This window comes from Prenolepis imparis, unplaced genomic scaffold (genome assembly GCF_030444845.1).
Source record: "Prenolepis imparis isolate NDT839.2.m4 unplaced genomic scaffold, iyPreImpa1.0 SCAF_8, whole genome shotgun sequence".
Lineage (NCBI taxonomy): Eukaryota > Metazoa > Arthropoda > Insecta > Hymenoptera > Formicidae > Prenolepis > Prenolepis imparis.
The window spans coordinates 18,090,868-18,117,180 of NW_028141166.1; the positions used below are offsets into that span (position 1 = coordinate 18,090,868).

Here is a 26,313-nt window from a genome sequence, read left to right on the forward strand (position 1 = left end):
TACAGACACCAGCGTACAAATTTTTTAATACGATAAACATAAAATAAGGATGCGTCGCACAGGGTCCGCGTCAAAAAAGTATCAATTTCTAATATTTTAAGACGAGCCAAAAATTCATCGATTATACATTTTAATAGTACATTGATTACAGAATCTTTTGGTACCAAGCAGACACCAGCGTACAAACTTTTTCATTTGCTATACATAAATTAAGGATGCGTCGCATAGGGTCAGCTGTAAAAAAGTATCGATTTCTAATATTTTAAGACGAGTCAAAAATGCATCGATTATACATTTTAATAGTACATTGATTACAGAATCTTTTGGTACCAAGCAGACAACAGCGTACAAACTTTTTCATTTGCTATACATAAATTAAGGATCCGTCGCATAGGGTCAGCGGTAAAAAAGTATCGATTTCTAATATTTTAAGACGAGCCAAAAATTCATCGATTATACATTATAATAGTACATTGATTACAGAATCTTTTGGTACCATGCAGACACCAGCGTACAAATTTTTTAATACGATAAACATAAAATAAGGATGCGTCGCACAGGGTCCGCGTCAAAAAAGTACCGATTTCTAATATTTTAAGACGAGCCAAAAATTCTTCGATTATACATTTTAATAGTACATTGATTACAGAATCATTTGGTACCAAGCAGACAACAGCGTACAAATTTTTTAACTTAATATACATAAAATAAGGTTGCGTCGCATAGGGTCAGCGGTAAAAAAGTATCGATTTCTAATATTTTAAGACGAGCCAAAAATTCATCGATTATACATTATAATAATACATTGATTACAGAATCTTTTGGTACCAAGCAGACACAAGCGTACAAACTTTTTCATTTGCTATACATAAATTAAGGATGCGTCGCATAGGGTCAGCGGTAAAAAAGTATCGTTTTCTATTATTTTAAGACGAGCCAAAAATGCATCGATTATACATTTTAATAGTACATTGATTACAGAATCTTTTGGTACCATGCAGACACCAGCGTACAAATTTTTTAATACGATAAACATAAAATAAGGATGCGTCGCACAGGGTCCGCGTAAAAAAAGTATTGATTTCTAATATTTAAAGACGAGCCAAAAATTCATCGATTATACATTTTAATAGTACATTGATTACAGAATCATTTGGTACCAAACAGACACCAGCGTACAAACTTTTTCATTTGCTATACATAAAATAAGGATGCGTTGCACAGGGTCCGCGTCAAAAAAGTATCAATTTCTAATATTTTAAGACGAGCCAAAAATTCATCGATTATACATTATAATAGTACATTCATTACAGAATCATTTGGTACCATACAGACACCAGTGTACAAATTTTTTAACTTGATAAACATAAAATAAATATGCGTCGCACAGGGTCAGCGGTAATAAGTATCGATTTCCAATATTTTAAAACGAGTCAAAAATTCATCGATTATACATTTTAATAGTACATTGATTACAGAATCTTTTGGTACCAACCAGACAACAGCGTACAAATTTTTTAATACGATAAACATAAAATAATTATGCGTCGCACAGGGTCCGCGTCAAAAAAATATCGATATCTAATATTTTAAGACGAGCCAAAAATTCATCGATTATACATTTTAATAGTACATTGATTACAGAATCTTTTGGTACCATGCAGACACCAGCGTACAAATTTTTTAATACGATAAACATAAAATAAGGATGCGTTGCACAGGGTCCGCGTCAAAAAAGTATCGATTTTTAATATTTTGAGACGAGCCAAAAATTCATCGATTATACATTTTAATAGTACATTTATTACAGAATCTTTTGGAACCAAGCAGACAACAGCGTACAAATTTTTTAATACGATAAACATAAAATAAGGATGCGTCGCACAGGGTCCGCGTCAAAAAAGTATCGATTTCTAATATTTTGAGACGAGCCAAAAATTCATCGATTATACATTTTAGTAGTACATTGATTACAGAATCTTTTGGTACCATGCAGACACCAGCGTACAAATTTTTTAATACGATAAACATAAAATAAGTATGCGTCGCACAGGGTCCGCGTCAAAAAAGTATCGATTTCTAATATTTTAAGACGAGCCAAAAATTCATCGATTATACAGTATAATAGTACATTCATTACAGAATCTTTTGGTACCATGCAGACACCAGCGTACAAATTTTTTAATACGATAAACATAAAATAAGGATGCGTCGCACAGGGTCCGCGTCAAAAAAGTATCGATTTCTAATATTTTAAGACGAGCCAAAAATTCATCGATTATACATTTTAATAGTACATTGATTACAGAATCTTTTGGTACCAACCAGACAACAGCGTACAAATTTTTTAACTTGATAAACATAAAATAAGGATGCGTCGCACAGGGTCAGCGGTAATAAGTATCGATTTCCAATATTTTAAAACGAGCCAAAAATTCATCGATTATACATTTTAGTAGTACATTGATTACAGAATCTTTTGGTACCAAACAGACACCAGCGTACAAATTTTTTAACTTGATATACATAAAATAATGTTGCATCGCATAGGGTCAGCGGTAATAAGTATCGATTTCCAATATTTTAAGACGAGCCAAAAATTCATCGATTATACATTTTAATAGTACATTTATTACAGAATCTTTTGGTACCAAGCAGACAACAGCGTACAAATTTTTTAATACGATAAACATAAAATAAGGATGCGTCGCACAGGGTCCGCGTCAAAAAAGTATCGATTTCTAATATTTTGAGACGAGCCAAAAATTCATCGATTATACATTTTAGTAGTACATTGATTACAGAATCTTTTGGTACCATGCAGACACCAGCGTACAAATTTTTTAATACGATAAACATAAAATAAGTATGCGTCGCACAGGGTCCGCGTCAAAAAAGTATCGATTTCTAATATTTTAAGACGAGCCAAAAATTCATCGATTATACATTTTAATAGTACATTGAATACAGAATCTTTTGGTACCAAGCAGACAACAGCGTACAAATTTTTTAACTTGATATACATAAAATTATGTTGCGTCGCATAGGGTCAGCGGTAAAAAAGTAATGATTTCTAATATTTTAAGACGAGCCAAAAATTCATCGATTATACATTATAATAATACATTGATTACAGAATCTTTTGGTACCAAGCAGACACCAGCGTACAAACTTTTTCATTTGCTATACATAAATTAAGGATGCGTCGCATGGGGTCAGCGGTAAAAAAGTATCGATTTCTAATATTTTAAGACGAGCCAAAAATTCATCGATTATACATTTTAATAGTACATTGATTACAGAATATTTTGGTACCATGCAGACACCAGCGTACAAATTTTTTAACTTGATATACATAAAATAATGTTGCATCGCATAGGGTCAGCGGTAAGAAAGTGTAGATTTCTAATATTTTAAGACGAGCCAAAAATTCATCGATTATACATTATAATAGTACATTGATTACAGAATCATTTGGTACCATACAGACACCAGCGTACAAATTTTTTAACTTGATAAACATAAAATAAGGATGCGTCGCACAGGGTCAGCGGTAATAAGTATCGATTTCCAATATATCAAGACGAGCCAAAAATTCATCGATTATACATTTTAATAGTACATTTATTACAGAATCTTTTGGTACCAAGCAGACAACAGCGTACAAATTTTTTAATACGATAATCATAAAATAAGGATGCGTCGCACAGGGTCCTCGTCAAAAAAGTATCGATTTCTAATATTTTGAGACGAGCCAAAAATTCATCGATTATACATTTTAGTAGTACATTGATTACAGAATCTTTTGGTACCAAGCAGACACCAGCGTACAAACTTTTTCATTTGCTATACATAAAATAAGGATGCGTCGCATAGGGTCAGCGGTAAAAAAGTATCGATTTCTAATATTTTAAGACGAGCCAAAAATTCATCGATTATACATTTTAATAGTACATTGATTACAGAATCTTTTGGTACCATGCAGACACCAGCGTACAAATTTTTTAATACGATAAACATAAAATAAGGATGCGTCGCACAGGGTCCGCGTCAAAAAAGTATCGATTTTTAATATTTTAAGACGAGCCAAAAATTCGTCGATTATACATTTTAATAGTACATTGATTACAGAATCTTTTGGTACCATACAGACACCAGCGTACAAATTTTTTAATACGATAAACATAAAATAAGGATGCGTCGCACAGGGTCCGCGTCAAAAAAGTATCAATTTCTAATATTTTAAGACGAGCCAAAAATTCATCGATTATACATTTTAATAGTACATTGATTACAGAATCTTTTGGTACCAAGCAGACACCAGCGTACAAACTTTTTCATTTGCTATACATAAATTAAGGATGCGTCGCATAGGGTCAGCTGTAAAAAAGTATCGATTTCTAATATTTTAAGACGAGTCAAAAATGCATCGATTATACATTTTAATAGTACATTGATTACAGAATCTTTTGGTACCAAGCAGACAACAGCGTACAAACTTTTTCATTTGCTATACATAAATTAAGGATCCGTCGCATAGGGTCAGCGGTAAAAAAGTATCGATTTCTAATATTTTAAGACGAGCCAAAAATTCATCGATTATACATTATAATAGTACATTGATTACAGAATCTTTTGGTACCATGCAGACACCAGCGTACAAATTTTTTAATACGATAAACATAAAATAAGGATGCGTCGCACAGGGTCCGCGTCAAAAAAGTACCGATTTCTAATATTTTAAGACGAGCCAAAAATTCTTCGATTATACATTTTAATAGTACATTGATTACAGAATCATTTGGTACCAAGCAGACAACAGCGTACAAATTTTTTAACTTAATATACATAAAATAAGGTTGCGTCGCATAGGGTCAGCGGTAAAAAAGTATCGATTTCTAATATTTTAAGACGAGCCAAAAATTCATCGATTATACATTATAATAATACATTGATTACAGAATCTTTTGGTACCAAGCAGACACCAGCGTACAAACTTTTTCATTTGCTATACATAAATTAAGGATGCGTCGCATAGGGTCAGCGGTAAAAAAGTATCGTTTTCTATTATTTTAAGACGAGCCAAAAATGCATCGATTATACATTTTAATAGTACATTGATTACAGAATCTTTTGGTACCATGCAGACACCAGCGTACAAATTTTTTAATACGATAAACATAAAATAAGGATGCGTCGCACAGGGTCCGCGTAAAAAAAGTATTGATTTCTAATATTTAAAGACGAGCCAAAAATTCATCGATTATACATTTTAATAGTACATTGATTACAGAATCATTTGGTACCAAACAGACACCAGCGTACAAACTTTTTCATTTGCTATACATAAAATAAGGATGCGTTGCACAGGGTCCGCGTCAAAAAAGTATCAATTTCTAATATTTTAAGACGAGCCAAAAATTCATCGATTATACATTATAATAGTACATTCATTACAGAATCATTTGGTACCATACAGACACCAGTGTACAAATTTTTTAACTTGATAAACATAAAATAAATATGCGTCGCACAGGGTCAGCGGTAATAAGTATCGATTTCCAATATTTTAAAACGAGCCAAAAATTCATCGATTATACATTTTAATAGTACATTGATTACAGAATCTTTTGGTACCAACCAGACAACAGCGTACAAATTTTTTAATACGATAAACATAAAATAATTATGCGTCGCACAGGGTCCGCGTCAAAAAAATATCGATATCTAATATTTTAAGACGAGCCAAAAATTCATCGATTATACATTTTAATAGTACATTGATTACAGAATCTTTTGGTACCAAGCAGACAACGGCGTACAAATTTTTTAACTTGATATACCTAAAATAAGGTTGCGTCGCATAGGGTCAGCGGTAAAAAAGTATCGATTTCTAATATTTTAAGACGAGCCAAAAATTCATCGATTATACATTTTAATAGTACATTGATTACAGAATTATTTTGTACCAACCAGACACCAGCGTACAAATTTTTTAATTTCATAAACATAAAATAAGGATGCGTCGCACAGGGTCCGCGACAAAAAAAATCAAGTTCTAATATTTTAAGACGAGCCAAAAATTCATCGATTATTCATTTTAATAGTACATTGATTATTAACCTCTCAATATATACATTTGGACTGTCAAAATGTGTATATACATTTGAACTGTCAAAATGCGTCGCTCAACCTTGACAGGCTTTTATCAATATGAAGTAATGTACAACGCAGCACACATCGAGATAACCAATCAGCATCGCGGAAAAAAGGCAACAATACTTGCGAGAATCGACATAACATGCACTTTTTAGAAAAGGGATTCTTTAGAATCCGTAATCTTTTTTTAATATACTTATTGATAACAAGTGATGGAAAACAATTGTTGGATAAAATGTCTTTGATAATTTTAATGTTATCCTTATGAAATCTATTATCTGACAATAAAATGGCTCTGTCAACTAAGTTATTAATGTAGTTAATTTTGTATTTATGTGGATGTGCAGATAAAAAATTAATGTATCTTCCCGAAAACGTAGGTTTTCTAAACCAATTCGTAGTTAATTTCCCATTTTTTAATCTTATAACAGTTGTGTCTAGGAAGTTAATGCAATTTTTCAATTTCATAGGTGAATTTTAACCGGTGGTGATAAGCATTGAAAACTGATAGCATCTCATTAATTTTTGATCTTGGTACTATGGTAAAGATGTCATCAACATATCTAAAGTATAAAGGAACATCGAATTTAACAGAATTCAAGCAGAACGTTTCCAAATCATCCATGACAATGTCTGCCAAAACAGGTGACAAAGGAGAACCCATCGGGCTGCCGAAGACTTGTTCATAAAACCGGTCATTAAATTTGAAAGTCGTAGAATCTAAAATAGTTTCTATTGCGTATGTAAGCTGAGCCAGATTAAGATTAGTATTCGAGGAAATTGTGTTCCATCTTTTTTTCAAGGCCTCGATCACTAATTCTTTAGGAATGTTAGTATATAATGAAGTTACATCAAGAGAGATTAAAACATCATTGTCATTGATGCGTATGTTTTTTATTTTCCGTGCAAATGACCAGCCATCCTTTAGGTGATTTAGGTTTTTCTATTGATTTATGTAAGATCTTATGTAAATATTGTGCTATATTGTATACAGGACTGCCCAGTGCCGATACAATAATGCGGAGAGGAATGTCAGTTTTATGTATCTTCGGCAGCCCGTAACAATGTGGGAGATTTCCGTTGGTGTTATTTAACATTCTATATGTTGCGTCATCTACGAGCTTATTATCACGCCAACTCTTAACTAAAGCATTGATTTTATTAGTTATTTTTTTAATAGGATCTTTATCTAACTTTTTATAAGTGGTTCTATCTTCCAATAGCGCGTTCATTTTTAAGATATAGAAGTTATATAAATAGAAGTTATATAAATATATGTATATAGATGAGTAATTCCACAAGATATTACATAACTTTAGAAGCTGATAATTTATTATCATATTGCATTACGAGTAAAAAAAATTGCATAAAATGTAATAATATTTTTAAATTCTTGAAAAATTATTTATGTCATTATAATTTTGTATATTGCATTGATGATGAGTAGTTTTAATTTTAAAAATTGGTTATTGCAGATAATATTTTTGGTAAAAAATACAGTATGTAGAGAATGCAACCATTCTTACACGGTTGTCTTTATTGTGCATGCACCTATCACATAAAAGTTACCGACAGATGCCGACACAGAGCATACTGTGCTGCGCGAAAACTTTCAACACGTAGTATGTGTTTGTAGTAAACAACAGAGAGCATTATACAATTTATACGCGATATTACTGACATTTATTTTATTAACAATGTTCGAAGCGCACAGCATCAATGCGGAGCATAAAGATCTCATACACGATATCGCCTACGATTATTATGGCGAACGCATGGCCACATGTTCCAGTGATCAATTTGTCAAGGTATAGTTAACCAAAAAAATGGTAATATATTTCTCTTTTTTTCTGTGTATATTTACGAATTCTCAACCACATCGTCTCTTTGGCTTTTCGTGTGATTAATATACGCGATTATTAGAAATATAATTTGTAATCTTATAAGCGTCACTATTTGTAAATATATTTTACACAATGAAACATGTCGCAGGTCTGGGACGAAGATGAACATGGAAATTGGCATTTGACTGCTTCTTGGAAAGCTCATAGTGGCTCAGTGTGGAAAGTCACTTGGGCGCATCCAGAATTTGGTCAGGTTCTTGCTACATGCTCATTCGATCGCACTGCTGCTGTTTGGGAGGAAATTGGTACGATGGAGATTATTTTTTTTATACAAGCTTAGTATTCTCATCATATTTTCATTTATCTTTTTTCTTTCTTGACAGTTGGTGAAGGTTCTGGGCCAGAGGCACGTGGTAGTAAGCATTGGATTAAAAGAACAAATTTAGTTGATTCGCGTACTTCTGTCACTGATGTCAAGTTTGCACCAAAGACTTTAGGCCTTTTATTGGCTACTTGTAGCGCAGATGGATTTATTCGGATATATGAGGCACCAGATATTATGAATCTGAGTCAATGGACATTGCAACACGATATCAATTGCAAACTTTCATGTAGTTGTCTTACATGGAATCCATCTCTCTCAAGGTAAGCATATATATTTATTTTTAATCTTTAAATTTGTTGTGTGATGTGTCACAAAAAATTTAAAATAATTTCTTATATGTATATTTCAATATTCTTATATTAAAATTAGAAAAAATATATTTTAGATTACATCCACCTATGATAGCAGTTGGTAGTGATGACTCAAACCCATTGCTTGGTGCAAAAGTCTTTATTTATGAATATTCCGAGAGCAGTAGGCGTTGGGTGAAGGCCGAGACATTATCGAGCATTACAGATGCAGTTTATGATATTGCATTTGCTCCTAATTTAGGCAGGAATTTCCATACATTGGCTATAGCCACAAAAGATGTACGGATAGTTACCTTGAAACCAATACAGTGAGTATGAATATTTAAAGCTGGATAAAAAAATTATAGACAAATTATAAAGCAATAGTAAATATTTATTATCTTTTCCTTTAGGGAGAGTATGCAGGCCGGTGTGTCACATTTTGAAACAAATGTAGTTGCGCAATTTGATGATCATTATTGCACTGTGTGGCGTGTTAGCTGGAATTTCATGGGAACGATTTTAGCGAGTTCCGGTGATGACGGCTGCGTTCGATTGTGGAAGGACAATTATATTAATCATTGGAAATGTATTTCTGTTCTCAAGGGAGACGGTACTCCGGTTCAAGGTGCCGAAACTCCTGTTTTAGCAACTCCACCGAATTCATCTACACCAGCTCAACAAACGCCTTCTACCACCAGGTACTATAAACTGGGTACCATCAGTCATCCAAACCAAGTACCTTGGCATTAGAAGAGTTACTGAATTTCTAGAATAGATAATTACCAAGTATTTTGAATTTATTGGTATATCAGTTTCTATCAGGTAGTAAAAAGGTGTGGAGTGTACATTCTCTTTGTTATATTGAAAATTGTGATTTATCTGTTCTCCATCCATGTAACTCCTTAATTTATATCTATATATATATTTTGTTTTGTTTATAGTTTATAATATATTTGTTTATACATCGCGTCTTTTTAATGTTGGCTCTATTTTTTAAAGCAGTCACAAATGTGAAACGTTTACTTCATGCTAAATGTATCACTACACATAATGCTGTTCTGCACTTTTATTGTAAGAATATATTTTATTTGGAATTAATTTTTTATTTAGACGCACAACTCGATTATCACATAATTGTTTAAAGTTTTAAAACATTGAAATATTGATCATAAAAAAGAACACAGTTTACATATGTAATATAAAATATATATAAAGTTTTTGAGGATATGAATGGAGAATATGAATGTCATAGTATGGATATGTATTTGTTAAAATCAGACTCTTTGTTAAAATCAGAGAGAAGCTACTAATATACTCAAATTTTGATAAATTATTTTTTAGTATCGCAAATTTATCACCAAAATAAATGGTGAAAGATTTGTAATAAACTTTTCACTAATAAATGCTATTTCTACATCATGGATACCTTTTTATTTTTTCCTTCCTTATTCTGTAAATTTTTGTCAAAATTCGTTATCACGATAGTTATTTATTTTTCAAAAAAATGTAATCTGTACAGTGATAGTCTCTTTTGTTGTTTCGTTATCGTCTTGTTACACAAGCAATTTTATATGTTCCTTGGATTTAGACCGCAAATGTTAATAGCGATCTTCTTTCTTCACGCGTACTGCGTTAAATGGGATCTTTTCTTAAAATCTATTTTTACTATTTCAGGACTATAAGCATAACAACAGTTACAGCGGAGAAGCCAACAGTTACCGTCATGTGCAATAATAAATGGCAACCGCCTGTTATAAAAGGGCGTTTTAGCAAATCGGTATGGCTGGGTAATCCCAGCGAACCGACACCACCATTGATGCCGATTATAGCAAAGAAATAATTGAGTAACAATCCTGCAATCTAACATACAATCTAGCATGCAATACGATTTAGTATTATTTGAAATAAATGCGACATATGTATATGTCGATTAATTTTAATTCAATTGTGATAATACCGTGCGTTGTGCGAAATTATTTTTTTTTTTTTTTATGTAATTCTATTGATTAGTTTTTCATGGTAATCTTTGAATATACATTGATAAGCAGACTGTAATATAATTGAAAGACATATATATATGTATAGTTGTATAAACTTATTAATTCTGTTTGACAATATTGGAAATATGTTTTACTTTTATTATTTTTGATTGATTTCTATTAAAATTAAGTTTATATATATATATATATATATATATATATAAAATATTTTTGACAAATCAGCTGATTAAAGCGTTAATTTGGTAATTAAATTTTAAAATAAAAATGTTATAGAAATAATAATAATAATGTTATAAATAATATGTTATCTTTTTTAAGAAAGAATATACTTGAGATTTATTTTCAAATATCAATTATCAATCATTGTTTCCATTGATCAAAGATGTAAACTTTAAACTTCAAATAATGTATTACTTTAATATATATAAAAAATATATCAAATAAAATAACTAAAGCAAAGTCGAAATTTTCTAGAATATAGAAATATTATAGAAAAATTTTTTAATGCATATACTATAAAATCAATTTGTTTCTCGTCCATTTATTTATAACATAACTTTCATTTTACATTATACATACAATTTACAAAAAATAATTACAAAATAAATAATTTCCTTACTTTAGCGCGTGCAAAATATAATCGTCTGCCAAAATTATAATATTGACATTTATATTAAATTATGTCTTAAGAATTTATTTTACAACCTTGCACAAAACAAGCAAACTTAAACCTGCCCCTTACTTACTATTTCAATTTTTATTTTCTATTTAATAATCGTGAAAATTATAGATGGGAAGTATAACTATATATAAACAATCAAAAGTTTTTTCTTTAGATTTAGTTTTATATCTCATAAGCTTCTTTGCTATTTCTTGTATTTATTTTCTTAAAATAGTTCAATTATCTACGCGACTGAAATATTTCAATTTACCTCAGAGATATTTCTCAAAGTCAATCTTTTTTTTCTTTGTCCTACTTCTCTTTACTTTTTTTAAAATACTTCTGTAATAAAATCATAAACTAGCGTACACATGTACATATTCATTATATGCATATATATTCATTATATAAATATATAATAAGACGCAATGTAAAATTCTGTTACGACAAATACAGTTTGGCAAAAGTACAAGCATTAGAAATCGACAAGTACTGAGCAAAATGTTCCATGTGTGAATAGATACGCTTATAAAATATGTATGATATAGTCACTAACATTTGTCAACAATTCATATATGTATTACACTCCGGATGTTGTTTAAATAAATACATAATTCATGTTTTTACTTCCTAAATCTTCAGTATACATTATATGCATGCATTAAGTATATAAAGTAACAGTCTTATGCACCTATCTGTTCCTCTTTATTAAAATTATAAATGATTATGTTGGTCCGCATTATCCCCAAATTCTATCTCTAATTGTAATCTGTAATCCATGGCGACAAAGACAATGACCAGAAGCACTGGCAAACGAAATCTTGATTGCCAGCCAAGTTTCAGTATAAACATCAAGGAACGATGTAGAGTTCCACCATTTCCCAGAAAAATTTCAGAAGGCATCCTTCGCATGACTATCAGACCTCCTTTTACAGATGTGATTGTGTCAATGCCTCGCTGTAGTATACTTCGCAGTATATACTTTGCCAAATTGAATTTTCCTAAGCAATAAGAAAATAAAACTGTCAACTGTAATTCAATGCATACTCTTCAACATCTGGAATTCGATGAATCATTACCGATAATTAAGCGTTTAAGCGATATTGACGAGTATTATATACTTCTCATTAACTTTTTACATTATCATAAATATCTTCTTAAATCAAGATTTTGCATGTAAATGCAATAATACTCACTGCATCATTGTCCGCTGTTTTTGACAGTTCTCTTTATCTTCGGCACAAACACAGTTCTATATTCTCGTCATTCTCGTGTACAAATAATGCGCAAGTAATGCACGTGTGTAGGCGGTCAGTTTCCGTCACAGAACTAAAACACACAACAAGGGAGTGGACAAAAGGGGGTATTTTTGAACTTGCGTGCCGCCGGCGTCTCCTACTAGAATCAGTAGAATCACAAACTCTTTCCGACACTGTCGGCAAAATTGCTACTTGACAGATTCACAGATGCACTTATCGTCGCGCGATCTTCGATAAGTGTTATAGTTTATGGTGGTTTTTAACGCGACCGTCATCGGGTGTGTTTCGCCGGGATAAGGTTCATCGGTGGATCAGGAATCATGCTCGGACGTTTACCCGCGTGCGTCATCGACGTAGGCACAGGGTAAGTGCATTTTCCGGGACGGGAAAACTTAATTTGGATAAACGACCGATTTAGGGTGGTGTCAATTAGGTTATAGAAGCCGGACTGTCAAAGATGACAAACACTTGAGATAAATATTTCGAGAAGGCGTGAACCGCACCTTCTCCACGCGGATCATGTACATATTTTTCTTCAATGATCTCAATCGTTCCTTAAAATAAAAAAAATTTTATATATATAATGACAAATCATCGACGTGCGTAAAAATATATATATATTCGCCCACGCGACGATTAATATACGCTTGACATCTCCCATTCGAGCATGATTATCGATTATATTATATATTATATTGTATATTATAATTTAATTATGTTAATTAATATATAATTAATATTATATATTATATTATATTAATAATCGTTATTTTGTGCAGATACACCAAGTTAGGATTTGCTGGCAATAAAGAGCCTCAGTTGACTATACCTTCAGCGATTGCCATCAAGGAAACGGCTAAGGTTGGTGATAACAATGCGAGGAGGATTACAAAGGGTGTGGAGGACTTGGATGCCTATATCGGAGACGAGGCATTTGAAGCCACTGGATATTCGGTTAAAGTATTTATTCACAAAGTTATTCCTTCAAAGATTATTCTCAATGGTATTATATTTAAAATATGCATTTTGATCCTTAACTTGCAGTACCCTGTGAGGCATGGACTAGTGGAGGATTGGGACTTAATGGAGAAATTTTTACAACAATGCATTTTCAAATATCTCAGATCGGAACCCGAAGATCATTACTTCCTTTTGACAGAACCACCTTTGAACACTCCAGAAAATCGGGAATATACAGCAGAAATCATGTTTGAGTCGTTCAATGTACCAGGACTTTATATAGCTGTACAAGCTGTTCTTGCCTTAGCAGCTTCGTGGACAGCTAAGAACGTAGAAGATCGTACTTTAACAGGCGTTGTTGTCGACAGTGGAGATGGTGTAACTCACGTAATTCCAGTAGTATGTATATATATGAATCTGTGTGTTAGATTTCATTATTAAAATCCTACTTATCAGATCTGACAATTATATTGAATGTTCACAGGCAGAAGGCTTCGTTATAGGAAGTTGTATAAAGCACATTCCCATTGCTGGTCGTGATATTACCTATTTTATACAAAGTCTATTGAGAGAACGAGAGATTGGAATACCACCTGAGCAATCTCTAGAAACAGCTAAGTCAATTAAAGAGAAATATTGTTATATATGCCCGGATATATCGAAAGAATTCGCCAGATACGATAGCGATCCTACTAAAATTAAGAAATATGAAGGTATTAACAATATTACCAAGAATCCTTTCGTCGTAGACGTCGGATATGAAAGGTTTCTTGGTCCGGAAATATTTTTCCATCCCGAGGTAAGCTTTATATATACATATAATTACTACAAATTATTCTGCGCAATCAATGTCTATATTTTTTTGTACTATTTCAATGTTTCAAGTTTTCTAATCCGGACTTTACGACACCGCTCAATGAAATCGTCGACGATGTAATTCAAAACTGCCCAATCGACGTCAGAAGACCATTGTATAGTAATATTGTATTATCGGGCGGCTCTACCATGTTCAAGGATTTTGGTAGGCGACTGCAACGTGACATAAAGAAGATTGTCGACACGCGGCTCAAGCTTAGTGAAACATTAAGCGGCAGCCATATTACGGTAAATATCAAATAAAATATGACGATAATTTGTTTAAGTGTATAACAATAACTTTATTAAATCGCATTTATATTTTAGCCAAAACCAATAGACGTTCGTGTGATATCGCATCACAAGCAACGTTGTGCCGTATGGTATGGTGGCGCTTTATTGGCCAGTGATCCAGAATTCTACACGGTTTGTCACACAAAGAAGGCTTACCAAGAATATGGTCCTGGAATCTGTCGTTATAATCCCGTGTTTCACAGTATGGTTTAAGAGATAATAAATGAAAGAAGCACGTCGGTTGAAATCATTTTAAATACATATTGTCATCTATGAATGTAAGCAAACTATCAGATAATTAACTTTTTTTTATATGGTGCTAAATTAAAAATAATACAAAAATTTCGACTTGTTTACAAAGAAACAATCTCTTGTACTTTTTTTTACAGAATCATGTCAACTTTGATTTATAACTTGATATATGACTATATTATAGAAATAATTAATAATGTTTATTCTTGTTTTTTTTTTATATTTAATATAATGCTCATTTATAAATGTACATGGTATATACATGTATACAGTTTACATGAAGTGCATACAGAATTTACTGTGTATTTTATTTACTTAAATATATATATATATATATATAGTTTTTATTATATTTGCATAAATCTTCCCAAAAAATGCAAATTTAATAACAGTTGTGATAATATTACAATGAGTACTTGTTTAATGTCATTCCATCATAATTACATACATTAAAAACTTTTTCTTTAAAAAAAAAAAGATCGCGAGTTTTCGTTTATACATAAAAAAAATTCAATGATTCTGAAATTTTATCTTCATTGAGCTATCATAAATTACTTGCATTCTTTCTTCTATATGTTATATATATATTTAAAACTGCACATTTTGTATAATTTTCTTACCATGAAGTTGACGCATACAAAAGGAAAAGTTATTGTGCATGGTCATCATTTTCCTCGCTAAACAAAAAAATAATTATGAATAATATTATCTGACATTTTTAATTATATATGATGCTGAATATTTTATTTATATATTATTAATATATATAATATGCAATTTTGAGAATTAATTCTAAATAGTTAATTGTGAAAAAATAAGTAATTCTACACAGAATAGTAAAACACAAGTAGTAAAAATATTTCTATATTCCTTATTGTTATTATTTTTTACTTTTGTGTTGTGTACTTACAATATATTTAAACCATTTAACGCAGCAGCAGCTGCGCCATCGATGTCCGTGAATAGCGAAGAAAAGAAGAGAGAAAGAAAATTCGAACTGTTTTGAGCTATTCTGTCATTTGCTACAGGTCTCTTATAAATATCGATGCTGTCTATTGGTGGTAATGGATCGTGCGACAACACTGGACCCTCATTCTGAATCTACAATGAATCGTATATAAGCTTTAATAAAATAATTTTGTTTTAATATATTTCATGATAAATTTGCAAAATATAGAACATTACCTCCTGGACATTAACTATGACCTCCTTCATATCTGCTAATATAATGTGTCTCAAAATGTTTTTTGGTAATCTGCCTTGATAGCGTTTGCTACGTTTTACTTGACAGTACTTGATGTATTCATCTTTAGATTCAATTCGATTTAGCACAGCATGCACACATTCCTCTAACCATGGTAAAATGTCTGTCTCCTTCCAGAGATGGAAGCTACGCACTATATATAAATTCTGTAGCTTCTCCAGAGCTGGTGATGTACTAGTTTGAGCTTTTGAATTAAAGAAATCGTGATGCATTACCTAATAAATGAAATAGTCTTAAGTAATAATTTTTTCACAGTATTTATATTGTTTTGGATTTTTAGAAAATATAATGATAAAACCTGCGATAAGATTATCACTATAATATATGTGAAAATGAAAATGATCTGCGTGGTATAACCTTTTCGCAAGTTATATCAATATAATCTAAGAAAAAATTTGTTTAATCTATACCTTGGCATCTGTTTGTATATTACACTTCTCAAGTAAGGGTATTAATATACCTGGAAACATTATAAGAGCATTTTGCAGAAGCTTATCAGCCTCATCCTTATTTCCCAAACGAAAGTGAGCCAAGGCCAAGCTATACGCTATGTTTGGTAATTGAGTTAGATTTCTGGAACTTTCCCACAGATCACAAAATTCTACGAACCATTCAAATTCCTTAGCTCTTAAGGCGTAGAAATCAGTGGCCAACACCACAGCTAGTGGATCACCTTCGGGATCCAATGACAAAAGTAATTTACAAAATTCCAAGCTTGTTCTGAAATTTTTAATATAAATTTTATCTTACTATTCTAAGCTTTTCTTCGATCGTATATGTTATCTATATGTTTACCTATAACAAGCTCGTCCACCAACAAATCCAATGTGTTTAAAAAGTGTTATAAAAAGTGCTCGATTCTGTTGTTTCCTGTAATCTAATCTACACTGTGCAGTTGTTACATTAAAAGATGGATGAAATGCGCATTCTAAGCAATATAGAGCCCGCTCAATAAATTCCGCTGCCATTGGTAAATCCTCGCTCAATTTACACAGTTCAGCTATCTGCAGGAGAGCGTCTACATGATAAGAATGTATGTTTATTATGCTCTGAAATATAATAATCTGTATTAACATTTATATTGTGTGTATACATATATGCATTGTATGAATATTAATATAAATAAAAAATATTTTTGTTAGAGTTTTCCACAGTACATATTATATTTGATAAATAAAATACAATCAAAGATATGTTATACTATTATGATATGACAAATCTAATATAATTATACTACACTATTCACTTACAATTATGTTCTCTGGATTTAAACTTTCAACAGCTTGCAAAAATTTTAATTGTATCTGTTTGTACGAAGTGCTATGCTCATATACAAAATACTGTACATTCCCTGTAGTCTCTATAGAATAATCCAAGGACATTGTTAATCCAGATTTACCAATCGGTGGCCAATTATCTCGTGGGCAAACCAACCATGTCTTTTTCAAGTGTCCAAGACGGCCTCTATTTTTTTTTTTGCTATAAGAGAAGAGAAGATAATTTTTTTCATTTAATAATTTAGAAATTATGTATATGTAAGTATGTATAATTATAGGTATACCTTCGCTCAGCTTGTACAGTTTTACTACCAAAGATTCTCTTCAATTCATTATATGGATTCAAGTGTTTGTGCTGTATGATCAATATGTCTTCTTTAGATTTTTGATTAATCCACTGTGGCTCTAAAACTTGATTACTACAACTCGGTAGCGGCTCTCCAAGTAATTTGTTCACCTCCCATATGCTTCGCTCAATCTCATCTTCATTGCATTCCACATCATATTGTTGACTCTTGGCTTTCTTATTCTCCAATTTCTTACGTTTTTTCTTCTTTTTTCCAGATTTCGTGTCATTGCAATTCGTATCCAAAGCCTCGTCTTGTTTATCACTGGCATCTTGTCCATCGTTGTCAGAGCTCTGATTTAACTGTGGATACGAGTTTTATCATTAACATCAACTCGTCATTCGGAGACGAGAAATTTTGTAAAATATTAATGACAAGGTAATACATTTCTCATCTGTACATACCACATCAAAGACGTTGAAAGACTTGGACTTGGTATCATTGGTCATCGAAATTTCTTTGTCACTTGCGCTGTCGTCATCCTTTTCAACAATTACATCGCTGCCATAAATTTTTTTTATATATCGCGTGGACATTTCGAATTATTCGAGAGAATACAGAGTAGAGAGTGTTTGAAAAAAATCACGTAATTAATTCTTCGAAAATATTGCAAGTATTTTTTTCGTCGTGATCACGAGAATGCTTGTAATAATTTGCGAGCCTCGTAAATTTTTGCACGATGATAATTAATTTTCTATTGTCAAACTCTATATGCAATTTATCGCGAACACTTGTTCAATTTTTATATCTGGTTAACACTTTCGACATTCGAGCATGAGACACGCGATATATACATATATTACACAGTTCATAGTTTTCTTATTGAAAACTGGTGGACTTTGAAGGAAAGCCTTGGACATTCTTCTTGGAAAAGCGGTCTCGGTTTTTGATTGGTGCACTTTCCGCCTCTGGCTGATTATACACAGATTATGAAAAAGATAACTAAAAAGAGAAGCCTTCATTTGCGCACAGTACAGTCAGGGTGCCGTCACATGGGGCGTAACTTGCGTAAGCGTAACCAGCGGATCGCCAATCACCGAGTTATTCCGATAGAGCTTGACGAAGGGCTCTATCGGAATAACTCGGTGATTGGCGATCCGCTGGTTACGCTTACGCAAGTTACGCCCCATGTGACGGCACCCTCACAGTATACTTACATACAATAGGGACAGTCCTTTGTTCTCAAATCAGCCGCGCAGATTTGCTTGCGCATCGTAAGCGACCATTTTTATAAGTCATGCCAATCCCGTTCAACATAAAGAACCCAATAACTCCATTACTGTGATTACATTTATAGTAAAATATAATCTGTAAAACTACAATACTATCATTTTGATTTTGCGTTTTATACAATATTTAATTTTTATTCAGAAAAAATGACTATAAAATAATATATCGAAAATATTTTGCGCAAAATTGTTTTAATAGTAATGGGTACAACAAAAATATTGATACGGTGCTGCAACTTAAAGACATGGCGGACTGCTGAAAGGTCAGCTGAAAAAGATCAAAGGTTCCGACGCTGTGTGTCCCTACTGTATATAAGTATACTGTGGTTACGACGTGTCTTCATCTGCTGGTGTCCCATATGCCAAGTGACTGAATATACTTTGCTTACGTGTTTCGTATATACGAAGGGGTTATAATTACTTTGTAACTCGTCACTGTACTCTGCTAAACACGCAGAATAATTGTTTTTTTCCATTTCAACGATATCTGCATTTCACAAAACTTTTCAATAAAAATGACTATCAAATTGAAATTGAAAGATGTGAAGGATAAACTGAAGGACGATACTCTGGATCTCAGTTTATGCGAGCTGGAAGAAGTACCTGTACGGGAAATTGTGAGTGATTTTTCTATTTTATATATAAAAAAAAACACTCATGTTTATGGAAATTTTTTAATTTTAACACTCATATGTTTCAGGCATCTCTCAGAAAAGCTACAAATGTAAATCTATCAACCAATCTTTTGGTCTCGTTACCGGTATGTCGTTTCTTTATTAATTATGCACAATCTAAATATTAGTTCTAATATTTTAATACAACATCTTTTGCAGACCACCTTTATTGCTTTAACACAAATTGTAAAGTTGGATCTTAGCAGAAACATGTTGTTTGAACTTCCAGAAAATTTTGGTGAAATGACAAAATTAAAATATTTGGATTTATATGCTAATAAGGTAAAAAAAAGTTTTTATTTACAGCCGTTATATGTAAGAATATATATATATATATATATATATATATATATATATATATATCCTTATATGTTTGTGACTTTAAAAGAGATATATGTATATGACATCATTATTTACAGATTAGCAGACTACCTCTGAGTCTAGGTGAATTAAAGAATTTGAGATGGTTGGATTTGAAAGAGAACCCTTTGACTGAAGCTGTAGCTAGTGTTGCAGGACCATGTAGTAATATACGCGAATGTCAAGCATGCGCTCGTAATATTGTTACTTATCTATCTGGTGCTAAAACTCTTATAGAAGAAAAAAAATTACGTAAATTAAATAATACAGGTATGTACATTGTGTAAACATTGAGTAAGTTGCATAATATTGCAGATGTTTTTTACATATTTTGCAGATGAAACAGAAAAAGAGATGGCAAATACAAAGAAGGAGAGCAAGAAGAAAAAGAAGAAGAATGCAGAAAAAGAGTGCAAATCGAACGAAAATAAATCTGATTCTCAAATGCAAAACAAGAGCTCTCAAGACAGCTATAGCGATAATGTAAAATTAACAGAATTAATGTCTGATAATATGTGCACACATAAATCACATAAATCCACAGGTAATGAATTTTCATACTTACAATCTTTATTCTTGTTTATGATTTACATAAATTATGATATATTAAAATTATCTTATAAATACTAACAATTATTTTTTTTTTTTTCAGGTACTGGGTTATATCGCTCTCTTATTTATGTGATTTTATGGTTCTTCATAATTGGCTCATTACTTACTATAACATTAGTAATTCTTTCATGGCATTATGAACAAGAAACAGATATGTTTCTACAGAATGCACAAACATTGTCAGGTCTGCCATTAAAACATTATTATAAGCACACTGCAGATTTGTTGCAACATATAATAAAGGTAACTACTACACAGATTAAAGTGATTGTTGATGTTGTAAGTGATTTTTATGAAGCAGAATTCAAAAATAATGTAAATAATGCAAGAAAAGAATTATAGAATGTGGAGGGCTTATTTTTGTTATAGAGAGAAATTGATAAAAGATATTTGTACAATACACACACACATTGAAACAATTTACAATAAAGCATTTTTAATATTTTATATTATATCATAAAAAAAGTTATTTTTATTAGAAAATAAATAAGATGAGCAAATATCTGATAATGAATTTTTTTAACCTAATATTTTACTAATTTTATTTACTACAAATTTCAAATTCTTGAACACAGTTCTGGTTCATGAGTATTTTTAACATTCCTTCTTCCTTTTTTCCCTCAATTATAAAATTATGTATATAATTTTCAATTTATATTAATATATATACTGCCTTGATGGCAAAGATCACATAGAAAAGGAGAGAAAATATTTGTGATTTGTGCCCCTTCTGTCTCTTTCTTTCGCGGCTGCGCAGCAACGATCAGCTGATTAGCGCACAATCAGCTGATTATACTCACAAGTGGTTCTAGCTCTTCTTATTTATCATGCTCAGAAACAATTTATAATTTTTTACTAGCACACGATATAATAAGAAAGATACATATTCTATTGTGTGTTGTATAATGGATGAGTATTTTAGCATTCAAATTATAAATAGTACGAAGAATGGATATCTGACGAGATCGTCAAAACCAGTAAAAATATAATAATAAAGTGCGAATCTTTTTTTTTATATAAAATCAATATGTGTTATATATTTATTATATATATGTATTTATTATTGTCTTCTTTTCAGCATACTTTTTAAATACAACCTCGCGCTTTTACATCTTTTATACATAATAATTTTGCAAACTTGTTATGTGTGGTACCTGTATTTCTGATTGACGAAAAGAGGACAAAAAAAAAAGGAAGAAGCCTTACAAATAGAAAAAAATTATTGCCAGCAAGCACTTAAATATATATAATAAATAGAAAACTGAAAATGCAAGAGAAATACTTGTGTGTGGATGACTCTGAATGAAAATACTTCAGTAAGCAAAATATATATATATTTATATTTTTTATATAATAATTATATTTTATATAATAAATATATTCTATGTAATAATATAATGTGCAGGTGTATGTGTGTTTGTGTGTAATTGTCAATATAACAAATATATATATATATATATTTATACACATACACATTATATTATTACATATAATTAGATTTATAGACAGATATAATTATATAGAATTATATTTCTTTTATATTTATTATATATTTATATAGGATTATCAAGCATAGAACACATAAATATAAATAAATAATAAATTTATATAATAGTCGAATAATTGCTCGTATTTGTAAACTTGCAAAAAAAAAGATATTTGATTAATTGCTGAGAATGTTGCGAACAAGATTGTTGCGCCATGTAAATCCAAATAATTATTTTGCAACTCATCAGTTACTTTCCAAACGCTTCAAATATGTTGGTACAGGTAAATTACTTACTAAAGCAATTTAATTGTTATATATATTTCCTTACATAATCTTTACTATTATGATGCTATATATTCTGAATGAAAATTTTAGCTCTTTAAAAACTTAATCTTCTTTTTCAACTTATATGCTTTATATAATATAAATTTTTATATTTTCTTGAAAAGATATCCAATTTTGATCAGTAGAAGTTATTGATTATTGTTGTTAATGACTATTGTTAATCATTGCAGGAGTGGCACTGTTGAGCATTAGTTACACCTTTTTGCCTTCAAAGAGAAAAAAAGTTTTGAAAAGCGTCGCAGGAAGTTGTATCAGATTTACGAGATCACTGAAAATTGGCGTGACAATATCTATGGATTACTTGATTGCTCCTCTAATGGGTTACACAGAATCGGATATTCATCGAAGATCCGCCGATCGGATCGTTCAAGGATGCTTGCAAAACGGTGGAATTTATGTAAAGCTCGGACAAGGCTTAACAGCAATCAATCATATTTTACCAAAAGAATATATCGAAAGTTTATCAGTATTACAGGTACCCCTTTTACAAATATTTCACGACTTTTCGGTGATTCCAAATTAATGTTAAATTCAAATTTGCATTACAATTTGCTAAAATTACATATATAATTATATAAAACTTGCCACATATCGACATATAAATATTTAGAGATTTTAATAAAACATATTTTGTGCTCTATAAGAACATTATAATAATAAAATAGTATATATTTTTAATGAAACATTTTTATGAAACTTGGGGAAGAAATTTTATATGCATTTAATGTATATATTTTCTATATTCTCTATTGTAATTTGAATCTTTTATAAATTTTCTTGTATAGAATAGTTACAACTATTTTATTATTAATGTTATACTATTATAATTGAGTAATAAAAATTTTTGTTTCTTGGTGTGCTTATTAAGGACAAATGTTTAACTCGAGAAAAGGATGAAATGGAAGAAATATTTTTACAAGATTTTGGCAAAAAACCTGAGGAAATATTACGCGAAATTGAACCTGAGCCAGTTGCGGCTGCTAGCTTAGCTCAGGTATTAAAAATACAATGTATACAGGGTCTTTTTTAGAATTATATCCTATTATAAAAAAATTTTTATAAAATTGTCAAAATTTTTTTTCACTATTTATCTACTTTTTATTAATTCCACTTTTCAATAGGTATACAAAGGTGTAACTCTAAATGGGGATAAAGTGGCCATTAAAGTACAATATATCGATCTTCAGGACAGATTCACATCCGACTTGAAGGCAATGGTTTATTTATTAAAAGCTATTACCATTGTACATTCTAAATTCGATTTGCATTGGGTGCTTGATGTAAGTATATATTTATTATTATTATTTAAAAACATTACATTTGTATCATAATGATCTTTGCTTTCTATCAAATTTTGTGGAATTTTTCTTTTATTAAAAAAAATTATCTATATTTCTAGGAGGTCATTGACACATTGCATATGGAATTGGATTTCGAGAACGAAGGAAGAAATGGAGAGCAATGTGCTAAAGATTTGAAGAAATTCGAATACGCATATGTACCAAAAATTTATTGGAATCTTAGTAGTAAGGTATGTCGTTCTTATTTATATATATGAAAATTTCTATATATAAATTATATTCTCTTCAAGCAGTATAATTTTATAGTTACATTGTAGAAATCTATTTCACTCTCTTCACCCATTTCTACTTAAAAGCTTAAATTTTCGGAAATACAGATTTATTATTTAATTCTATATATATGCCAAAATTTTTTATCAGAAAAGATAACTTGATAAGATAAAGAATTAAAAGCAATATATTATCTCAGATTATGAATGAAACATATTTAATTATTTGAATGTTTCAAAGGTGCTGGTTTCTTTATAATCATAATTTTTATTTTTAGAGGATTCTTACAACTGAATGGATTGATGGTATTAAAATCACTGATGTGGAAGGAATCAAGGCTCATGGATTAAACATTTCGGATGTCGATAAAAAGCTGGTCACTTTAATGGGAGAACAAATATTCCACACAGGTTTCATACATGCTGATCCACATCCAGGAAATGGTATTATTCTTTTATCAGATAATATATTTAAAAAATATATTTTTTTTTTTATATAAAGAGAGATTGTTGGCAATATTATAATGCATAAGATTCCTCGTCCATTGTCACTGTAGACTTTATAATCCATATAGCTGCAGTGAGATGCTAAGAGGCTTAATAAAAAAAATATGATGTGATATACCGACAATCTTGATTCGCATAGTTCTGGTAAGGAAGGGGAAGGATGGGAAAGCGCAAATAGTACTACTAGACCATGGCTTGTACGAACGCATATCAGAGAAGACGAGACATACCCTGTGCAACTTGTGGGAATCGATGGTTTTGAGAGATGAAAGTTCCTTGAAAACTCTTGCAAATGATTTGAATGTGAAAGGTATATATGACAACTCTTTGTAGTACATCTGTTAAAATCTACATACTGAAATATAATTCTGTCATACTCTTAATTTATAACATCTGCAAAATGTTAATTTATATTATTTCTGCTTATTGTACGCCTGCTGGACTTTTGCAATTATCTATTGTTTTATCTTTAAACACTATACGACTGCAATTATTTTTAAAATTGCATACAGTTGATAATTCCATTTTTTAAATATTTTAAATTCCAGTTTTTAAATATTTTAAATTTTCTAAATTGTTCAAAATTTCTGTCTTTAATTTTTCAAATTTGTGAAATTAATTCTCTATATTTTCGGTATGTATTATTATTTCAGATTACATATTGCTCGTGGAAATGTTAACTCAAGCACCGTACAAAATTTTTTTTGCATCATATCCGGACAACATGATGTTGGATGAATATATGAAAAAACGGGTACAAGAACGATTCGATAAAGTAACAGCTATATTGCAATCGATGCCTAAGAGTATGATGTTAGTAATCAGGTAAAACAACGCAGTTTTATACGATTTTTTTGCTCGTTTTATTTTCACATATAATTTTAAACTTGTTAAAAATTTTTTTAATATCCCATTTTTTTAGAAACTTGAACACAATACGAGCTATTATTAAGGATCACGGGGACATTATTAATCGGTACAGGATAATGGCAAGAATCGCAACATGTGGGAAATATCAAACTGCAAAACACTCCTATCTCAAAAATGTCGCGAGCATCGGCAGTGTCATAAAATTCGAAGCTCATATCTTGTAAGTTAATTAATGACTATCTTTTTTTTATAAAAAAAATAATACATTCGAATTCTCTTACTCTAATATCGTCGAATGTTTTCGAGCATTTCCTTTATTCTATGATTTTTTCTTAATGCGTAACGTGGGAAAGCAATATAAGTGAAAAATTTCAGTTTAGAACAAACAGCTTATCTAAAATAAAGGAAAACCTACAGAATAAAATAGAGAAAATCAGATAGATAACTATGTATCTTATTTAATATCAAGACTTTTGATTTCTCCAATATTAATAAATAGAAAATGCTTTGTTTAATTTTAATACTATTTCTGTGACAAAATACTTCATTTTTTTCAGCTGCAACAATCTTCTACAATGGATATCTAAATTGTATCTAAGTCTTTTGAAATTACTTGGATATGATGTTGCATCAATTTTGCAAATGTTGTAGCAATGAAAATTTGTATATGTTGTAATATATCATATTTCATGTGCTGATTATGATATTAGATTATAAGATATGCCCTGTAATAATGTTATTAAGATTAAGACACTGTTATTTCATTGCATTCTTATTGAATTTTAACATCAATTTAAAAGCAAAAGT

General features: G+C 30.8%; 5 protein-coding genes across 7 annotated transcripts; 4 read left to right on the forward strand and 1 right to left on the reverse strand.

The window, feature by feature from the left end:
* The first annotated feature begins 7,728 nt into the window (after window positions 1–7,728).
* Window positions 7,729–10,742, forward strand: Nup44a (nuclear pore complex protein Nup44A). 2 transcript variants are annotated; one of them, XM_083044087.1, is made up of 6 exons: window positions 7,729–7,967; window positions 8,152–8,308; window positions 8,387–8,648; window positions 8,774–9,007; window positions 9,092–9,379; window positions 10,356–10,742. In XM_083044087.1, exons 1-6 carry the CDS (start codon window positions 7,857–7,859, stop codon window positions 10,519–10,521), a joined length of 1,218 nt encoding a protein of 405 aa, XP_082900213.1. In that variant the 5' UTR covers window positions 7,729–7,856; the 3' UTR covers window positions 10,522–10,742. The 2 variants fall into 2 exon arrangements, with proteins under 2 accessions (XP_082900213.1, XP_082900214.1); XM_083044088.1 differs by lacking the exon at window positions 10,356–10,742 and having other exon boundaries at window positions 7,731–7,967; window positions 9,092–10,059.
* Window positions 10,743–12,806: 2,064 nt separating this feature from the next.
* Arp3 (Actin-related protein 3) lies at window positions 12,807–15,258 on the forward strand. The gene is made up of 6 exons (XM_083043801.1): window positions 12,807–12,965; window positions 13,381–13,561; window positions 13,646–13,960; window positions 14,046–14,360; window positions 14,447–14,665; window positions 14,744–15,258. Exons 1-6 carry the CDS (start codon window positions 12,922–12,924, stop codon window positions 14,921–14,923), a joined length of 1,254 nt encoding a protein of 417 aa, XP_082899927.1. The 5' UTR covers window positions 12,807–12,921; the 3' UTR covers window positions 14,924–15,258.
* Window positions 15,259–15,439: 181 nt separating this feature from the next.
* Nulp1 (Nuclear localized protein 1) lies at window positions 15,440–18,844 on the reverse strand. Its single transcript, XM_083043800.1, has 8 exons — window positions 18,255–18,844; window positions 17,788–18,152; window positions 17,477–17,705; window positions 17,022–17,275; window positions 16,637–16,946; window positions 16,148–16,441; window positions 15,873–16,063; window positions 15,440–15,639 (listed from the first exon to the last, which is right to left on the reverse strand). The coding sequence occupies exons 1-8, from the start codon at window positions 18,384–18,386 to the stop codon at window positions 15,612–15,614; spliced, it is 1,803 nt and encodes a 600-aa protein (XP_082899926.1). The 5' UTR covers window positions 18,387–18,844; the 3' UTR covers window positions 15,440–15,611.
* Window positions 18,845–19,319: 475 nt separating this feature from the next.
* LOC145939726 (uncharacterized) lies at window positions 19,320–21,172 on the forward strand. The gene is made up of 6 exons (XM_083044276.1): window positions 19,320–19,696; window positions 19,780–19,839; window positions 19,913–20,035; window positions 20,173–20,383; window positions 20,451–20,657; window positions 20,766–21,172. The coding sequence occupies exons 1-6, from the start codon at window positions 19,595–19,597 to the stop codon at window positions 21,065–21,067; spliced, it is 1,005 nt and encodes a 334-aa protein (XP_082900402.1). The 5' UTR covers window positions 19,320–19,594; the 3' UTR covers window positions 21,068–21,172.
* Window positions 21,173–21,509: 337 nt separating this feature from the next.
* Window positions 21,510–26,257, forward strand: LOC145939757 (putative aarF domain-containing protein kinase 5). 2 transcript variants are annotated; one of them, XM_083044337.1, is made up of 12 exons: window positions 21,510–21,721; window positions 21,804–22,041; window positions 22,287–22,495; window positions 22,730–23,034; window positions 23,428–23,553; window positions 23,681–23,839; window positions 23,959–24,090; window positions 24,408–24,573; window positions 24,776–24,946; window positions 25,290–25,461; window positions 25,559–25,726; window positions 26,064–26,257. In XM_083044337.1, the coding sequence occupies exons 3-12, from the start codon at window positions 22,402–22,404 to the stop codon at window positions 26,155–26,157; spliced, it is 1,587 nt and encodes a 528-aa protein (XP_082900463.1). In that variant the 5' UTR covers window positions 21,510–21,721; window positions 21,804–22,041; window positions 22,287–22,401; the 3' UTR covers window positions 26,158–26,257. The 2 variants fall into 2 exon arrangements, with proteins under 2 accessions (XP_082900463.1, XP_082900464.1); XM_083044338.1 differs by lacking the exon at window positions 22,287–22,495 and having other exon boundaries at window positions 21,511–21,721; window positions 26,064–26,256.
* Window positions 26,258–26,313: the final 56 nt, after the last annotated feature.

Coding starts and splice junctions, on each gene's coding strand:
- Nup44a (XM_083044087.1), top strand. CDS start 7,857: ATGTTCGAAGCGCACAGCATCAATGCGGAGCATAAAGATCTCATACAC. Junction 7,968..8,151: donor CCAGTGATCAATTTGTCAAG/GTATAGTTAACC, acceptor AACATGTCGCAG/GTCTGGGACGAAGATGAACA. Junction 8,309..8,386: donor TGCTGTTTGGGAGGAAATTG/GTACGATGGAGA, acceptor CTTTCTTGACAG/TTGGTGAAGGTTCTGGGCCA.
- Arp3 (XM_083043801.1), top strand. CDS start 12,922: ATGCTCGGACGTTTACCCGCGTGCGTCATCGACGTAGGCACAGG. Junction 13,562..13,645: donor CCACTGGATATTCGGTTAAA/GTATTTATTCAC, acceptor CTTAACTTGCAG/TACCCTGTGAGGCATGGACT. Junction 14,361..14,446: donor AAATATTTTTCCATCCCGAG/GTAAGCTTTATA, acceptor CAATGTTTCAAG/TTTTCTAATCCGGACTTTAC.
- Nulp1 (XM_083043800.1), bottom strand. CDS start 18,386: ATGTCCACGCGATATATAAAAAAAATTTATGGCAGCGATGTAATTGTT. Junction 18,153..18,254: donor CTTTCAACGTCTTTGATGTG/GTATGTACAGAT, acceptor TCGTATCCACAG/TTAAATCAGAGCTCTGACAA. Junction 16,947..17,021: donor GGTGGACGAGCTTGTTATAG/GTAAACATATAG, acceptor TAAAAATTTCAG/AACAAGCTTGGAATTTTGTA.
- LOC145939726 (XM_083044276.1), top strand. CDS start 19,595: ATGACTATCAAATTGAAATTGAAAGATGTGAAGGATAAACTGAAGGAC. Junction 19,697..19,779: donor AAGTACCTGTACGGGAAATT/GTGAGTGATTTT, acceptor CATATGTTTCAG/GCATCTCTCAGAAAAGCTAC. Junction 20,036..20,172: donor TGGATTTATATGCTAATAAG/GTAAAAAAAAGT, acceptor CATTATTTACAG/ATTAGCAGACTACCTCTGAG.
- LOC145939757 (XM_083044337.1), top strand. CDS start 22,402: ATGTTGCGAACAAGATTGTTGCGCCATGTAAATCCAAATAATTATTTT. Junction 22,496..22,729: donor CTTCAAATATGTTGGTACAG/GTAAATTACTTA, acceptor TAATCATTGCAG/GAGTGGCACTGTTGAGCATT. Junction 23,554..23,680: donor CGGCTGCTAGCTTAGCTCAG/GTATTAAAAATA, acceptor ACTTTTCAATAG/GTATACAAAGGTGTAACTCT.